The sequence below is a fragment of the Capricornis sumatraensis genome, chromosome 22 (assembly GCF_032405125.1).
Source record: "Capricornis sumatraensis isolate serow.1 chromosome 22, serow.2, whole genome shotgun sequence".
Classification (NCBI taxonomy): Eukaryota; Metazoa; Chordata; class Mammalia; order Artiodactyla; family Bovidae; genus Capricornis; species Capricornis sumatraensis.
Window position 1 is genome coordinate 7,857,400 of NC_091090.1, and position 16,245 is coordinate 7,873,644.

At 42.7% G+C, this 16,245-nt stretch overlaps 1 protein-coding gene across 1 annotated transcript; it reads right to left on the reverse strand.

The window, feature by feature from the left end:
• Nucleotides 1–8,268: 8,268 nt before the first annotated feature.
• On the reverse strand, nucleotides 8,269–15,310 carry PRIM2 (DNA primase subunit 2). Its single transcript, XM_068960594.1, has 5 exons — nucleotides 15,248–15,310; nucleotides 14,418–14,580; nucleotides 12,402–12,505; nucleotides 9,860–9,939; nucleotides 8,269–8,407 (listed from the first exon to the last, which is right to left on the reverse strand). The coding sequence occupies exons 2-5, from the start codon at nucleotides 14,569–14,571 to the stop codon at nucleotides 8,269–8,271; spliced, it is 477 nt and encodes a 158-aa protein (XP_068816695.1). The 5' UTR covers nucleotides 14,572–14,580; nucleotides 15,248–15,310.
• Nucleotides 15,311–16,245: the final 935 nt, after the last annotated feature.

Below are 16,245 nucleotides of genomic sequence, written 5' to 3' on the forward strand. Positions count from 1 at the left end.
AGAAAAAAATTACCAAAAGAAAAATACATGGAGTCTTAACAACATGCTACTGGACTTTCCTGGTGCTCCAGTGGTTAAGAATCCACCTGCCAATGTAGGGGACATGGATTTGATCCCTATCTGGGAGGATTCCACATGCCATGGGCCAACTAAACCCAAGCACCACAACCACTGAGCCACAACTACTGAGCCCAGACTGAAGCCCACGTGCCCAAGAGCCCAGGCTCGCAACTAAACAGCAGCTAGAGAAATCCCACCCCAACTAGAGAAATCCCGCCAACAGCTATGAGACCCAGTGCAGCCATAAACGAATACACACATACATAACAAATATTTTTAAATTAATTAAAAATATATGCTACTAAACAACCAATGGGCCCCTGAAGAAATCAAGAGGAAGTCAAATTACATGGAAACAGATGAAAGGGAAAGACAATAATCAATCAAAACTCTATGGGATGCAGCAAAAGCAGCTCTAAGAGGGAAGTTTACTGCAATATAAGCCTCAAGAAACAAGAAAGGGACTTCCTTGCTGGTCCAGTGATTAAGAATCTGCCTTCCAGTGCAGGGGATATGGGTTTGATCCCTGATTGGGGAACTAAGATCCCACATGCTGTGGGACAATGAAGCGCACGCACTGCAACTACTGAGCACACACACTCTACAGGCACACACCACACCAGAAAGCCTGTGCACTCTGGAGCCCACGTGCCACAGTGAGACAGGAGCCGGCACACAAAGAACCCACGTGCTGCAACTAACAGCAAACAGCCAAATACATAAATAAAAATTAACAAAAAAGAAGAAAAATCTCAAGCAATTTAACCTTACACCTAATGGAAGTAGAAAAAGAAAAAGAAAATTCTATTAGTAGAAAGACATAATAAAAATCAAAGCAAAAATAAATGAAATAGAGGCTAACTTAAAATCAGAGAAGATCAATGAAACTAAGAACTGGTTCCTTGAAAAGATAAACAAAACGGACAAAGCTTTAGCTAGACTCATCAAGATAGAAAGAGCAAACTCAAATAAAATATTAAGAGAAAAAGGAAAAGTTACAATGTCACCGAAACACAAAGGATCACAGGTGATTACTACAATCATACACCAATAAAATGGACAATGTAGAAAGAATGGACATATTTCTAAAAATGTACACTCTCCCAAGACTGAATCAGGAAGAATAGAAAAATGTGAACAGACCAATTATCAGCATTGAAACTGAAACACTCATCAAAAATCTCCCAGCAAACAAATGTCCAGGACCTGATGGCAACTCCGGTGGAGCATACCAAAGATTTAAAGACCTAAAATCCATCCTTCTCAAACTACTCCAAAAACTGAAGAGGAAGAAACACTTCCAAACTCATTCAATGAAGTCCACATTACTATAACAGCAAAACCAGACAAACACATCACACACACACAAAAAAAAAATCACTGATAAACACAGGTACAAACATCCTCAACAAAATACAAGCAAAACAAATTCTATCTCTTTGGTTAGAAATCTGGGCTCCCAACAAGTACCTAAGCTCAGAAAGATGCTTGTAGGATCAGACCCAGCCTTGTGTGGACTTCTGGCTACAGCTTTTGAACAGTAGTAGCTTTACATTGGGTTTCCCTGGTGGCTCAGTGGTTAAAGAATCCATCTGCCACTTCAGGTTCAATACCCTGGGTTGGAAAGATCCTCTGGAGAAGGAAATGGCAACCCTCTCCAGTATTCTTGCCTAGAGAATCCTAGGGATAGAGGAGCCTGGCAGTCCATGGGGTCGCAAACAGTCGGACACGACTGAGCAACTGAACAACAATAAAATGGGCTTCCCAGTTGGCACTAGTGGTAAAGAACCTGCCTGCCAATGCAGGAGATGTAAGAGACACAGGTTTGATCCATGGAACAGGAAGATCCCATGGAGGAGGGCGTGACAACCCACTCCAGTATTCTTGCCCGGAGAATCCCATGGACAGAGGAGCCTGGACTCCGGTGGGCTAAGGTCAACAGTGTCACAAAGAGTTAGACAGGAATGAAGGGACTTAGCACATGAACAACTATAAGCACCAGTTACATAACAGATGCAAAGGACAAATCTCCAGAAAACAGGAATTACCACAACTGACTCAAGAGGTAGAAAATCTGAATAAATCTGCAAGTAAAGAAAATGAATCAGCAATTTTAAAACACCCCACAAAGAGAAGCCTAGACCTAGAAAGATCACTGGTAAATTCTACCAAATGTTTAAAATTTAAGACCAATCTTTCACAACTTATTCCCAAAAATAGAAGAGGAAAAACCACTTCTCAATTCACTATATGAGACCAATATTACCCTAACTTTTACACTCTGCTCCTTCACTTTCATCAAGCGGCTCTTTAGTTCTTCGCTTTCTGCCAAAAGAGTGGTCTCATCTGCGTATCTGAGGTTATTGGTATTTCTCCCGGCAATCTTGATTCTGGCTTGTGCTTCATCCAGCCTGGCATTTTGCATGCTGTATTCTGCATATAAGTTAAATAAGCAAAGGGTACAGTTTGATATACTCCTTTCCCTATTTGGAACCAGTCCATTGTTCCATGTCCAGTTCTACCTGCTGCTTCTTGACATGCATAGAATTTCTCAGGAGGCAGCTAAGGTGGTCTGGTATTCCCATCTCTTGAAGAATTTTTTCAGTTTGCTGTGACCCACACAGTTAAAGGCCTTGGCATAGTCAATAAATCAGAAGTAAATGTTTTTCTGAAACTCCCTTGCTTTTCCTATGATCCAATAGATGTTGGCAATTTGATCTCTGGTTCCTCTGCCTTTTCTAAAACCAGCTTGAACATCTGAAGTTCTTAGTTCACATACTGTTAAAGCCTAGCCTGGAGAGTTTTGAGCATTACTTTACTAGCATGTGAGATGAGTACAATTGTGCGGTAGTTTGAACATTCTCTGGCATTGCCTTTCTTTGGGAGTGGAATGAAAACTGATCTTTTCCAGTCCTGTGGCCACTGCTGAGTTTTCCAAATTTGCTGACATATTAAGTGCAGCACTTTAACAGCATCATCTTTTAGGCTTTGAAATATCTCAACTGGAATTCCATCACCTCCACTAGCTTTGTTCATAGTGATGCTTCCAAAGGCCCACCTGATTTCGCACTCCAGGATGTCTGACTCAAGGTGAGTGATGACACAATTGTGGTTATCACAATATTAATATAATAAAGGACACAGCCCTATGATCATTTCAACAGGTGTAGAAAAAGCACAAAATCCCTTTCACAATGAAAATGCTCAGTAAAAATTATAAATCTTCTCAGTCTGTAAAGACTATCCACAAAAACCCCAGAGCCAACATCATATATCTTGGCAACAGACTGAACGCTTTCACCCTAAAATCAGGCACAAGACAAGTACTTCCACTACTGCCACTTCTATTCAACACTGTACTGGAGATGCTAGCTAACAATATAAGGCAAAAGTAAATACAAAGCATCCAGATTGAAAAGTAAGGATTATTTCTTTATAAGAGCCAATCTCCTAAGGAATCCGCTAAAAACTGTCAGAATAAATGATTTTGTAAGGGCGCAGCATACCAGATCAATATACAAAAATCAACTGCATTTCCATATGCTTGCAATGAACATTTCAAAAATGAAATAAGAAACTACATCTATAATGACAGTAAAGAATAAAATACTGAGGTATAAATAAGTACATAACTGTTAAAAAAAATTAAAGCTCTCAAGCAACAAAAAAAAATTCCCATGTTCATTGATCAGAAGACTTAATATTTAAGACAGCATGCATGCACGCTTATCTGCTCAGTCATGTCCGACTCTTTGCAATCCCCATGGACCCCACCAGGCTCCTCTGTCCATGGGATTTCCCAGGCAAGAATACTGGAATGGGTTGCCATTTCCTATCCTAAGGGATTAAGACGAGGAGATTAAGTATTGGGCAATACTGCCCAAGTGGATCTTCATAGACTTCATAATCCCAACCTGAACCCCAGCTCATTGGTAGAAACTAACAAGTTGATCCTAAAACTCATAAAATATAAATAACCCAGAATAGTGAAAATAACCTTGAAAAAGAAGAACAAAGTGAGAAAATGCACACTACTGAATCTGAAATCATATTACAAAACTAGAGGAATCAATATTTAAGACCACATAGTACTGACATAAGGAGAAACACGTGGGTGCTAAGTCACTCAGTCACGTTCGACTCTGCAACTCCACGGACCGCCAGGCTCCTGTCACACAGCACTAATAAAACTGAGTCCAGAAATAAACTAATTTATGGCCAAATGACTTTTGACAAGAGTGAAAAGACAATTTAAAGAGGAAAGAATAGCCATTTCAACAAATGATGGTAGGTCAACTGTATATCCACAAGCAAAACAATGAAGTTGGGCCCCTACTTTACACCATACACAGAAATCAACTTAAAATGTAAATAGACTAAACAGACCTAAAAAGGACAGAAACTATAAAACTCTTAGAGAAAACCATAGGCATAAATCTTCATGACCATCTGTTAGGCAAATCCTTCTTAAAGCCAACAACAAAAACATAAACAACAAAAGAAAAAGACAACTTACACTGCATCTGCATTAAAAACTTTCATGTTGCAAATGATCCTAACAAGAAAATGAAGTGACAAGGACTTCTGTGGTGACTCAGTGATAAAGAATTTGCCTGGCAATGCAGGGACATGGATCCAATCCCTGATCCCAGAAGATTCTACACGGCAAGGAGCAGCTAAGCCCGTGTGCTACAACTACTGAGACCCGCACTTGAGAGTCCACAAGCTGTGTCTGTGAGCCAACTACTGAGCCTGTGTGCCTCAAGCCCTGAAATCCACATGCCTAGAGCTTCTGCTCTGCAGCAAGAGAAGCCACTGTAACAAGAAACCCACACACTGCAATAATGAAGGGTAGTCCCTGCTCGCTGCAACTAGAGAAAGCCCACATACAGCCATGAAGACCAGTGCAACCATAAATAAATAATTTTTTTTTAAAAATGACAATCCTCAGAGTGAAAGAAAAAGATTTCTAATTCATAGAATTAGACCTTATAGTGGCTGTGTATTCAGAATATGTAAAGAATAGTTAACAATAAACCATAGAAAGACAGCTCAAATAAAAAATGGACCAAGGATACAAACAGACATTTCTCCAAACAAAATATACAAATAACCAATAAGAACATGAAAAGATGCTCAACCTCATCAGTCACTATGAAATCAGTCACAAATGAAAATCAAAACCACAATGAAGTATCACTTCACACCCACCGGAATGACTAAAATCAAAAAAAAGACAGAACCAACTGCTACAGAATGTAAAGAAACTAGAATCCTAACAAACTAGTGAGACGTACAACAATGCAGCCCCTCCAGAAAAGTTTGGGAGTCCTTCGAAAGTTTAAATATAGAATTACTCTATGACCTAACAATCCCACTCCTAGGTGTATATCTGAAACAAATAAAAAGATCTCCACACAAAAATGCGTATACAAATATTCACTGCAGCATTATTCATCACAGCTAAAATGATGAAATAATCCAATGTCCATCAACTACTGAAAAGAGAAATGACTGTAAAATGAATGAAGTGCTGATATATGCTACATATACAACATAGATGAAACCTGGAAATATTATGCTAAAAAGAAGCCAGTAACAAAAGACCACAAACTATATGAAATGTCCATTTATACAAAATGCCCAGAATAGGCAAATTCACAAAGACAGCAGATTAGTTGTTGCCAAGAGATGACAGAGTGACAAATTTAGAATGACGACTAGTGGGCACAGCTTTCTTTTTTAGGGTAATGAAAATGTTCTAAAATTAGATGGTGATCATTGCACAACTCTATGATCATACTAAAAAGCCAACAAATTGCACACTTTTAGAGTGAAGTTTAAGGTATGTAAACTCTATCTCACTAAAGCAATTATAAAAAAGTATACTTGTGATCTCACTTATCTGTGGGATCTAAGAGTCAAACTCAGAAGCAGAATAGGACAGAGGCTGCCAGGGATTGGGCAGCAGAGAAGAGGAGACCCTGGTGGAAGGGCGCAAACATCCAGCTACAGAAGTGGGCTCCAGAGATCGCATGATAGCCTGAGGCTGCAGCTGAGGGCCCTGCACTGTGCCCCTGAGAGCGGCTGTGAGCGGGCCTCAAGGGCCTCACCACCACCGCAACAGAATGGTGATTGTGTGAGACTGCTGAGCACCAAAGAACTGACACTTGTGGACCGTGGTGCTGGAGAAGACTCCTGAGACTCCCTTGGACTGCAAGGAGACCCAACCAGTCCATCCTAAAGGAGATCAGTCCTGGGTGTTCATTGGAAGGACTGATGGTGAAGGTGAAACTCCAATACTTTGGCCACCTGATGCAAAGAGCTGACTCACTGGAAAAGACCGATGCTGGGAAAGATTGACGGCAGGAGGAGAAGGGGACGGCAGAGGATGAGATGGTTGGATGGCACCACCGACTTGATAGACAACAGTTTGAGCAAGCTCCAGGAGTTGGTGAGGGACAGAGAAGCCTCATGTGCCGCAGTCCATGGGGTTACAAAGTCAGACACAACTGAGTGACTGAACTGAACTTAACTCACATAACATGCTATGTAAGGATCTGTTAACCATCTTTATAGCAGTAAACATTTCACAACATATATATGTATCAGATCATCACACTGTGTACCTTAAACTGACACAACATCAATATATCATCATATTTCAATAAAGCTGGGGGAAAAAAGACACACCATTAATACTATTTACATAAGACAGGAAGCCACACTGATTCTTGTTGCAGTGGGGCACATCCACTTCTCAGTAGGATAATTCCTTCACGTACTCCTATTTCTACTTTTTTACTTTATTTGGCCTGGAGTCACCCAAATACACACCACGTAATACTATTTACACAAAGTTCAAAGACAGGCAGAATCATTCATGATATTAAAAGTCAGGACAGTGATTATAAGAGGGAGATGGGGTGGTAAAGAAAGGAGACACAAGGCAACACCAGTTGACCGCAAGGTTCTCTTCCTTAACCTTCATGCTACTTCATGGAGCTAGACAGTTATGAGCTGTGCAGTTTTCTGTGTATGTTATACTTCAGTAAAAAAGTTTTTTTAAAAAAGAAACAAAAAATTCTACCTGACCTATTGAGACAATCTAGAATAAACACAATCTCAAAAATACTTCTCTATGACCTACTAAAACCATAATTTCAACAGCAAAAAGAAAAAAGCAACTATTTTTAATATGAGAGGATCAATGAACTATAACTGATATTAGCAGTAACAGACTTCACTCAAGATCAGAGTTCTAAGCTAAGCAGAAAGAGCATGGGGTTTGGGTGAGATGGTACTGGGACCAACACTTTTCTCTGTCTGAGCAGACGCTACAAGAAACCTCACGGGATTCTCCGAAGTGAGTGAAACTTTGGAAAGTGCCTTGCTCACAGATGACACACTAAATGTCCACCAAAGGTTTACGTATTACTCTTCACACATCTCCTTATCCCCAAAGCAGAAAGCCACACTGGTTCTTGCTGCAGTGGGCACATCCACGTCTCAGCAGGACAATTCCTTCACCTACTTCAATTTCTACTTTTTTACTTTATTTGGCCTGGAGTCACCCATTCTAACGCCCAAATACAGTCCTGACCATCCTACTGCCATCTGACTGCTCTAAGTTTCACAAAACAGAATTTTTCTTTCTTCCCACTGCAGCACAGGCCCACCTAAAAGACATAAATTCTGTTTCTATCCACAATAAGTATCCTTGCTAAAAATATACCCAACGTTTCTTCTTTCTTATATAATTCCTACATGTAACTCATTCAGATCTGTCTACAGAATTATACCTTACAACTACTCAGACATTTTGCTGACAAATGACTTCTAAAATAAAGTATTACCGACCCTAAACCTCATTGCTGGAAATAAGTGCTACCACTTTTCTGTTTTCTGTGGAATATTACAAGCTTTAAATTTTTGGCCTAGAAGATTCTGGTTAAAGATGAACTGTTATAAATTAAACCTTTTTGTGCTTTCATAAATCACATACTTAAAATAGTAACTAAACAAAAGTGATGCTCTGATACTAAGGAGCCCCTTTTCTTCTAGTCATCGAAGAGAAAGGTTCACTTTGTGTGAAGCCAAAGTGACTCATTCTTTCAGTCAAGTCTTCAGGAAGAAAATGTAAAGAGAACAAACTCCACATATTAACACCAGCACTGAAGGTCAAGGGAGGTGACACAATTGGAAAGACTATAAAAATATACTTACAGCCTCAAACTGTAAATGGCTATCCTTTAAGAAACTCTGAATTTTGTCCTTGGGTAAAATACTGAATCGAAATCGAAGGAGATCCATTTCTTGCTGAATAAACCAGCGCCTAAGATCTTCACTAAAACAGAGACAAGAAAACTGTAAGTGAAAAGTTTAAAGACAATTTTAAAAGTCCACTGATTATTAAATCCAAGACATTTCTATGAAACAACATTCAAATGTGAGCAATAGGCCAACAGACTGAAGTTCATTAACAGCATCAAGCTCTCTACTATGGTAAGAGTGTGAATACAGGTAACATGCCACAATCTCCCAGGACTGAGTAGAATATGGGGAAGAAGGATGTTTTGAACATAATTAAAAGAAATAAACACAAAGTCTAGCTGCATTATCATCAAATAACATAAAATAGTACACTTCGTTTAATCTAACTGCGAAGTATTTGTTTACATCAGAAAATGGAGTATCCCTCCTATTAATGCCAAAGAAACATCACAAGTTTTCAAAGGTAATTTTACCTCTGAATAGATTATGATCAGATAAACTCTGCAAAGTAAACTTTGCTTACAGCTTTAGAGTTTATAACTTCACAAAATTTAATAAGCATTAAGATACCTCAACTTTTTAAAAGTCAACATTTGTTACTGTTTAGTCGCTAAATTGTGTCCCACTCTTTTACAACCCCATGGACTACGGCCCACCAGGTTCCTCTCTCCATGGGATTTTCCAGGCAAGAATACTGGAGTGGGTTGCCATTTCTTTCTCCAGGGGATCTTCCCCACCCAGGGGTCAAACCCACATCTCCTACTCTGGCAGGAGGATTCTTTACCACTGAGCCACCAGAGAAGCCCCAGACGTCGATATAGAACATTAATTTATAAGACAGGTGGGCATTATTGTTGTTATAAAATAATTAAGCTACTCAATGTAAAATATGGTTTCTTTCCTCATTTGACTTTCACATTGTCAGCAATTCACTTATTGCATAAACTGCATAAACTGCATATGCTTTTTTAACAAAAGAAAAGCTCTAGGACCAAAGCTGGTCAATAATTTCTCAGTCATTATCTTGGGATAGTAAATAATTCAAGATTCCCATTTGATAAGCCTATTGCCAGAAAATAAACATAGTAACTATGTAAGTTAGCCAAAATAAATATAAGAAAAAAACACAGTAAAAAAAAAAAAAAAAGCAACCAACTCCTTCCTCTGGGTGGCACTACTGACTTCCATACAAATCAACCGCTGAAACCTGTGCAGATTCAAGTTAAGTGTTTGATTCCAGAATCCTTCTTCCTAATGAAATCACCTCTAATTTTAAATCCTAAATGAAGAATCCCTCCCATAAGGTAAAAAGTGTTTAAATAGGCAAAATCTGCAAAAATATTTTATTTTTTTAGTCAACAACTTGTTTCAAACAATTCGCTGCAACAGCGTTCAGCCCATGAACCACTGGTTTCTGATGTTATCCTGGGATTTCCTACGATGAGTACAATACCTGTCGGCCCTCCTGCACTAGTTTATAGCCCAAGATGTCAGATTTGTCTGTGGAAGATAAAGGTATACTCACGACTGGCAGTAAGCAAGGCGCAAAATAAAGTGAGAAATGTGATCTTTTCTTCGAGGTTCATATTCATCTTCCAAGCTTTCCTGAAAAACAATGGCAAATGAAGAAAATAAATGCAAAACAGTGAAAGGTGTAAAGAATTACTGAGTCAGCATAAGCCAATAGTGAAGCAGAAGTTCAACGACACAGATTTCATAATATGCTCCCCAGGATGAGCATCACTTTACTTAGGATGACAACTGGGTGAAACACAATTGAACACCACCACCTCCTGGGTTTGGATCCCACTGTTTTCTTCCTCTTCTAACTTTCCTTCTCGTCCAGCCTACACCCAGCCACTCACCTCTTCCACCACTTCTCAGATAAACCCTCAACTATTTTCATTTCAACCATTTGGCAAAACCTAGATTATAAACAAATCCATAGCTATACTCTGCAGTCCTGCTCCCAAAATGCTGAGAACTTCTGGGAAAAAAATATACAATTATAGGAATTTGGAACATTAAAAATTCACAGCCTCTATCCTCAACTGGTCACAAAGAGTCGGACATGACTGAGCAACTGAACAACAACAAACCTCAACTGGACCTTTATCAACACCCAGAAATCTTTTTTTTTAATATATATATCTTATTCAAGTATAGTTGACTTACAGCTTTTCAAGCGCACAGCAAGATGATTTAGTTACACAAATACACATATATTATTTTTGAAATTATTTTCCATCATATGTTATTATAAGATATTAACTATAGTGTCCTATGCTATACAGTAAACCTTTGTTGCTTCTTACATATCTACTAGAATCCAGCATTCTAGTCATAATAAGTCAAACACCAAGGAATCTTTCCTCAAGTTCAACACAGTCAGAGCAAACATGTCCTGAGCACTCCCAATGTACCAGGCACTGTTATAAGCATTTTTAATCCATTAATCCACATAATCCTTTGAAAGCCCCTATGAGGAGGGCACCACTATATCCCTATTTTAAAGATGAGGAAACTGACTTTGTTCCAGGTCACAAGCCTGTAAGCAGCAGAGCTGGGATCTGGCCCCATAACTATTCCTTCCCCCATCTCACAACAGCTGTTTTGATCTTCACTAGGTGGCCAGCGCTCCCCAATACACCATCGTTCCCTTCTCTCATCACAAGACCTCATCTACTTTACGGAAAGCAAAGGCCTCAGGCCGACTCCTCAGCCCAAACTCCTGCCACCGCGTGTGGTACTGCCTTCCCCACTATCCCTACTGACAGACCTCTCTCTCCTCCTACACACAGCTGATCCCACACAGAAACTCCGTAGCCCACCTGCTCCTGCCTCCTAAGGATCATGACTAATCCAAAGTTCTCCCAAAGTATCTACAATCGCCCTCTCTTCTCTTCCAGATCGTTCTGCTCAGCTTATAAATATGTTCAAATATATGCTGTAATGTGTACGTGTGTATCTTTTCCCTTCAAATTTTCCTATACTCAGACCTACCTCCCCGGTCTTCTCAGCTAAACATGTTAGAAGAGGAAATATTCCACATTCATCTCTCACCTTTCTCCTCCAAACACTACCACTGTTCCACCGCCTGTCTACAAGCCCAGATCTGCTGCACACCCTGCAGCCCTCAAGATAGCTCCACAAGCACCTCAGAGTTACAAGAACTAAACTGTCTTCTTTCTAGTAAGACTTGCCTCCTCTCTTGTATATCCCACGATCCACCCAGCTGTCATCACCAGAAACCCAAGCATCATTCAGAACTCTTCTGTCCCTCCTCCTTGTACTCAATCTCTATAATCTTATTATTCCATCTTCTCACTATCTCTTCAATCAGTCCTCTTCACTCCATTCAATTTACTTGTCATCTCCAAGCTCCTGATTGGTATTCCCATATTCATCTTCTCAAAATAAAAATGAGATCACATACATTGAGATTCGGTTCCAGCACTATCTCATCTGGGAAGCCCTCCCCAACCTGAGCTAATTCCCTGTACTTTTGGAGTTCCTGGTTGTTATTTAGTTGTTAAGTCATGTCCCACCCACTCTTTTGCAACCCCATGGACTGTAGCCCACCAGGCTCCTCTGTCCATGGGATTTCCCAGGCAAGAATACTGGAGTGAGGTGCCACTTCCATCTCCAGGGGATCTTCCCGACTCAGGGAGAGAATCCACAACTCCTGCGTTGGCAGGCAGATTTTTTACCACTGAGCCACCAGGACAGCAAAACAGAGTTCCTGGAACACATCAAATAACAGCATTTGTCACCTTGACTGCACAGGACACATCTGGCAATATCTGGAAACAGAGCCCAGAAGCCAGAGATGCCAGTGAGCCCCCTAAATGCACCATGGAATCATCAGGTCCCGCATGTTCACATTCCTAAGGTTGAGACACCCTGCCGCACTGGAGTTTGACTGTATGTCAATCATCCCTCGTGGTCGGTAGGTTCCTTCAGGAAGAGTTTTTTTTAAAGCCCTGTGCATAATACAAGACCTTTCCCATGGTCACTACCAGTACACACACAAACTGAAGGAACATCTCTGTCCCTCTTTTACTTACTCTGTAGGAAAATTTGAGTTTCCGAAGCTCAGCCTCCAGCTTACTCTGATACTGTTCAGTTCCCTTCATGTAGCTCACACCAAGATTCTCAACTGTTTTTAGCACTAGAAAAAATTTGAAAAACAGAAGAAGGGGGGTGGAAATGTATAAATGCAAGGTAATCTTAAAAAACTAAATCTAAGACAAATCTATGGATAGCAATTCCATACTTACTTTTTATGACAATACTAAAGCTTCATTTTCTGCAAGCAGATTACATGTTATATATGTTTATAAGAGAATAACCTCCAACCATGTGCAGAAAATAACCACATCCCACAGCACAACCTCATACCAGGGATTCTCAACTGAAAGGGAGAGAGGGATGGGGACAATCATGATGTACTGAGCATCACTGCTGAGGGATGCACAAGTGTGTCAGCGTGCGCATCCATCCCTCGTGCAGAGCCGGTTGTGAGGCGGGTGCTTCACCAACTCAGCACAGACTCTTCGGAAGATAGCCCGCCCCTTCCTGATGAAGCAGAGAAGACACAGCAGTAAAGAAGAAAACAAGCCACTCTGACTAGATGCTTCGCTCTGTCCAAAGGCTCCTGAAGCCCCTGTCAACTCTTCCTCAGATGAATTCTTCTTCCATTGGTAGGAAAAGAGAGATTAATTCAAGAATGAAAAACTTCTGAAATGAATCCTGAAGCCATGTCCAGCAGGGACTCCGTATTATGGTCTCCCAAACCAAACTCATTCTCTGCCCCTCAATCCTGCTCCTCTTCCTGCCACCCACCTCTAACAGCAGCATTTCTACCCACGAGATCAGCCACCCTGGAACTTCAGCCCTCCCCACCCAATCCCCTGTTCCTCACACCCAAGTAGTCATCAAACCCTGTCACTTACACCTCCTTGGTATCCCTTCCATGTCTCCCTTCCTGTCCCTGCCTCACCATCTCACCTCCAGGGTCAAACTGAAGGGACCCTTTTCAACCATTTAACCTCTGTGAGGCATCGCAGAACCCATGCTAAGCTTCCCAGAACCCATTCTCCCTGTCCTTTACTCTTTTATTCAGCAAACAGATAATACAGGTACTCTGTACTAGCAATTCTCACCCAGCTCCTCTAAGAATGACTAACAGTATCTCACCTCTACTTCTGATCTCGCCATCAGGATATGCTTTGGAATATAAACTCTGCAGGCAGTGCTATTGTTGCAGTTGACACAGAACTTCTTTCTTTCTTCCACCAACACATAGAAGACAAGCAGGCTCAAGAAAATCGCTACATCCTTCTTACACCCCAGTATCACATCATTCAGTTCAGTTCAGTCACTCAGTCGTGTCCGACTCTTGCGACCACATGAATCACAGCACACCCTCACAGCGCGCCAGGCCTCCCTGTCCATCACCAACTCCCGGAGTTCACTCAAACTCACGTCCATCGAGTCGGTGATGCCATCACAGCATTAGCGTGGTACCAAATGTCCTTGGTTACCCAAAGCTCTCCACTCACCCTGAACTTGCCACTTTCCCCTCCAGTGTTTCACGCTCTCTGGTGCTTCCAACTCTTCCTTCAGACCATTAGCTCAGCTTGCCAAAACCGCTCTCTTCCTCTCTATTGAGAAACAGCTACTCCTGCTTCAAGATCCAGGTCACATTTCAACTTTTCTTAAGAAGTTTTACTTAATCAGACTAGGTCAATCATTCCCATCTCTATGTCTCAATAACACCTCTACTAGAGCACTTAAAATACTAAACTATAATTACTGCTTTGAACATGTCTCCATGTATTAGAATACAGCTTCAACAAAGATGACAATTTCATTGCTCAGCTCAAAATCCCTATCGCCTAGAATAAAGTGGCACTCAATAAATATGCACAGTACATGGAAAAAATGAATGAACAGCAAAATCTCAACGAAAAACCTCAGCAAATATTAGTTTAAAGAAGGAAATAAATTACTCTAATTTATCTCTACAAGGTATAAGTGAGGTTCTCAGGAATACAAAAATTCAAATTCAAATCACTCACATTTCACTCTATCGATAGCCAACGTTTCAAATTCTGTCAAAGACACGTTTCCAGAAGGTGGCTGCAAGTAAAACTGAAGGCTATGTGGGTAGCAAGCATTCCTCTGGTCATCTGCCAACCTCGGTTTCCTCCGTTTTCCTCCAGAAAACTCCATCTTGTTACCCTGGAAGCAAGCACAAAAAACGGTGGGAAATGGAGTTAAAAACAAAAAATAACTCTACACACAAAGGAAAACATTCTGCCACCTTTTGCCACCAAAAGGTGGCAACTGATTCTGAAGAGCACGCACAACATGTTAAGAGTCGTGTCCCTATCTTCCAGACCTTCGACAACACCGCTGGAACCACGGTGCACAGGAGGTGGGGAGAGGTGAGCCCTGCGGAGACGCGGGCAGCGGTCCTGACTTCCCGCAACGTCCACAGCAGGGGACGCGGGCTGTTCTCCAGGCGTCTGCGCGCTCCGCCTTGAAGGCTCTGAGCTCTCCAGGGTCAGGCTGAGACTGCCCGAGGGCTGCGACCCCGAACTCGGAGGAAAGCGCGGGAGCTTCAGGCTAGGAACGCGACTCGGTGGGCTTCTTCCCTGACAACCCCTGAAAACTGATGGCTGTCTCTGAGGCGACGCACGTCGGAGCGTCCAGCGGCGCCGAGTGACACGCCGCCTCCGCGGTCCCTCAGCCAACGCGGTCTGTCAGCCCCGGCACCTGCCTGCGCCTAGACAAGCAACCAGGACGGACTCGCGCCCCCCGCGCCCGCCGCTCTCCCCATTCTCTAGGCTCGCACACCTCAACCCCAGGGTTACTGTTCTTCGCAAACCCCGGCGGCTCCTCTCACCTGCAACTACACCAAACACAAATAAACACAACGACGACAGCTTTCCTCAGGTGGCGGGAGAGTTCGAACGGGACCGGAAGCGGAAATGGCCGGACCGCGGAGCCCGCCCTCTCCCCAGGCCCGCCCAGCCCAGGCTTGCGCATGCTCAGTGGGGCACTCTGGGTGGGGCGGTCTCTGGATTTCTGTCGTAGGTATTGCACAATGTATCGTGGCCGTGATAAAGCGCTGGATTAAAGATCCAGTCTCTAGGGGTCTGGAAAAGGCAGCGGCACCCCACTCCAGTTCTCTTGTCTGGGGAATCCCATGGACGGAGGGGCCTGGTAGGCTTCAGTCCATAGGGTCGCTAAGAGTCGAACACGACTGGGCGACTTCACTTTCACTTTTCACTTTCATGCATTGGAGAAGGAAATGGCAACCCACTCCAGTGTCCTTGCCTGGAGAATCCCGGGGACGGGGGAGCCTGGTGGGCTGCCGTCTATGGGGTCGCACAGAGTCGGACATGACTGAAGCGACTTGTCAGCAGCAGCTCTAGGGGTTGGGTTCGAATCCCACCGCTGCCAGATGATTTTGGGTTTCCCTTGTGGCTCAGCGGGTAAAGAATCCGCCTGCAATGCAGGATACTAGGGTTCGATCCCTGGGTCGAGAAGGTCCACTGGAGAAGGGATAAGCTTCTCACTCCAGTGTTCTGGCCTGGAGAATCCCATGGACTGTGTAGTCTGTGGGTTCGCAAAGAGTCGCATACGACGGAGCGACTGTCACTGTCATTGCTGCACTACGTGTGCGTGGGTCTGAGCTGTCGGCGCCGGGTCAGCACCGGCTCCAGACTGGGACCCTGGGTGATAATCTCAGAGAGCCCGGCGAGCGGGAAGCCCGGATCACCGCTCACAGAGGCGGCGGCTAGGCGGCCTGCGTACCGCGGGTCAGCCCGCTTTTCTCCTGGTCTGCGAGCCCCTTCCGCACACTCGGTGCGCGGCGAGCGTCCGCAGGGGGACCTCCGT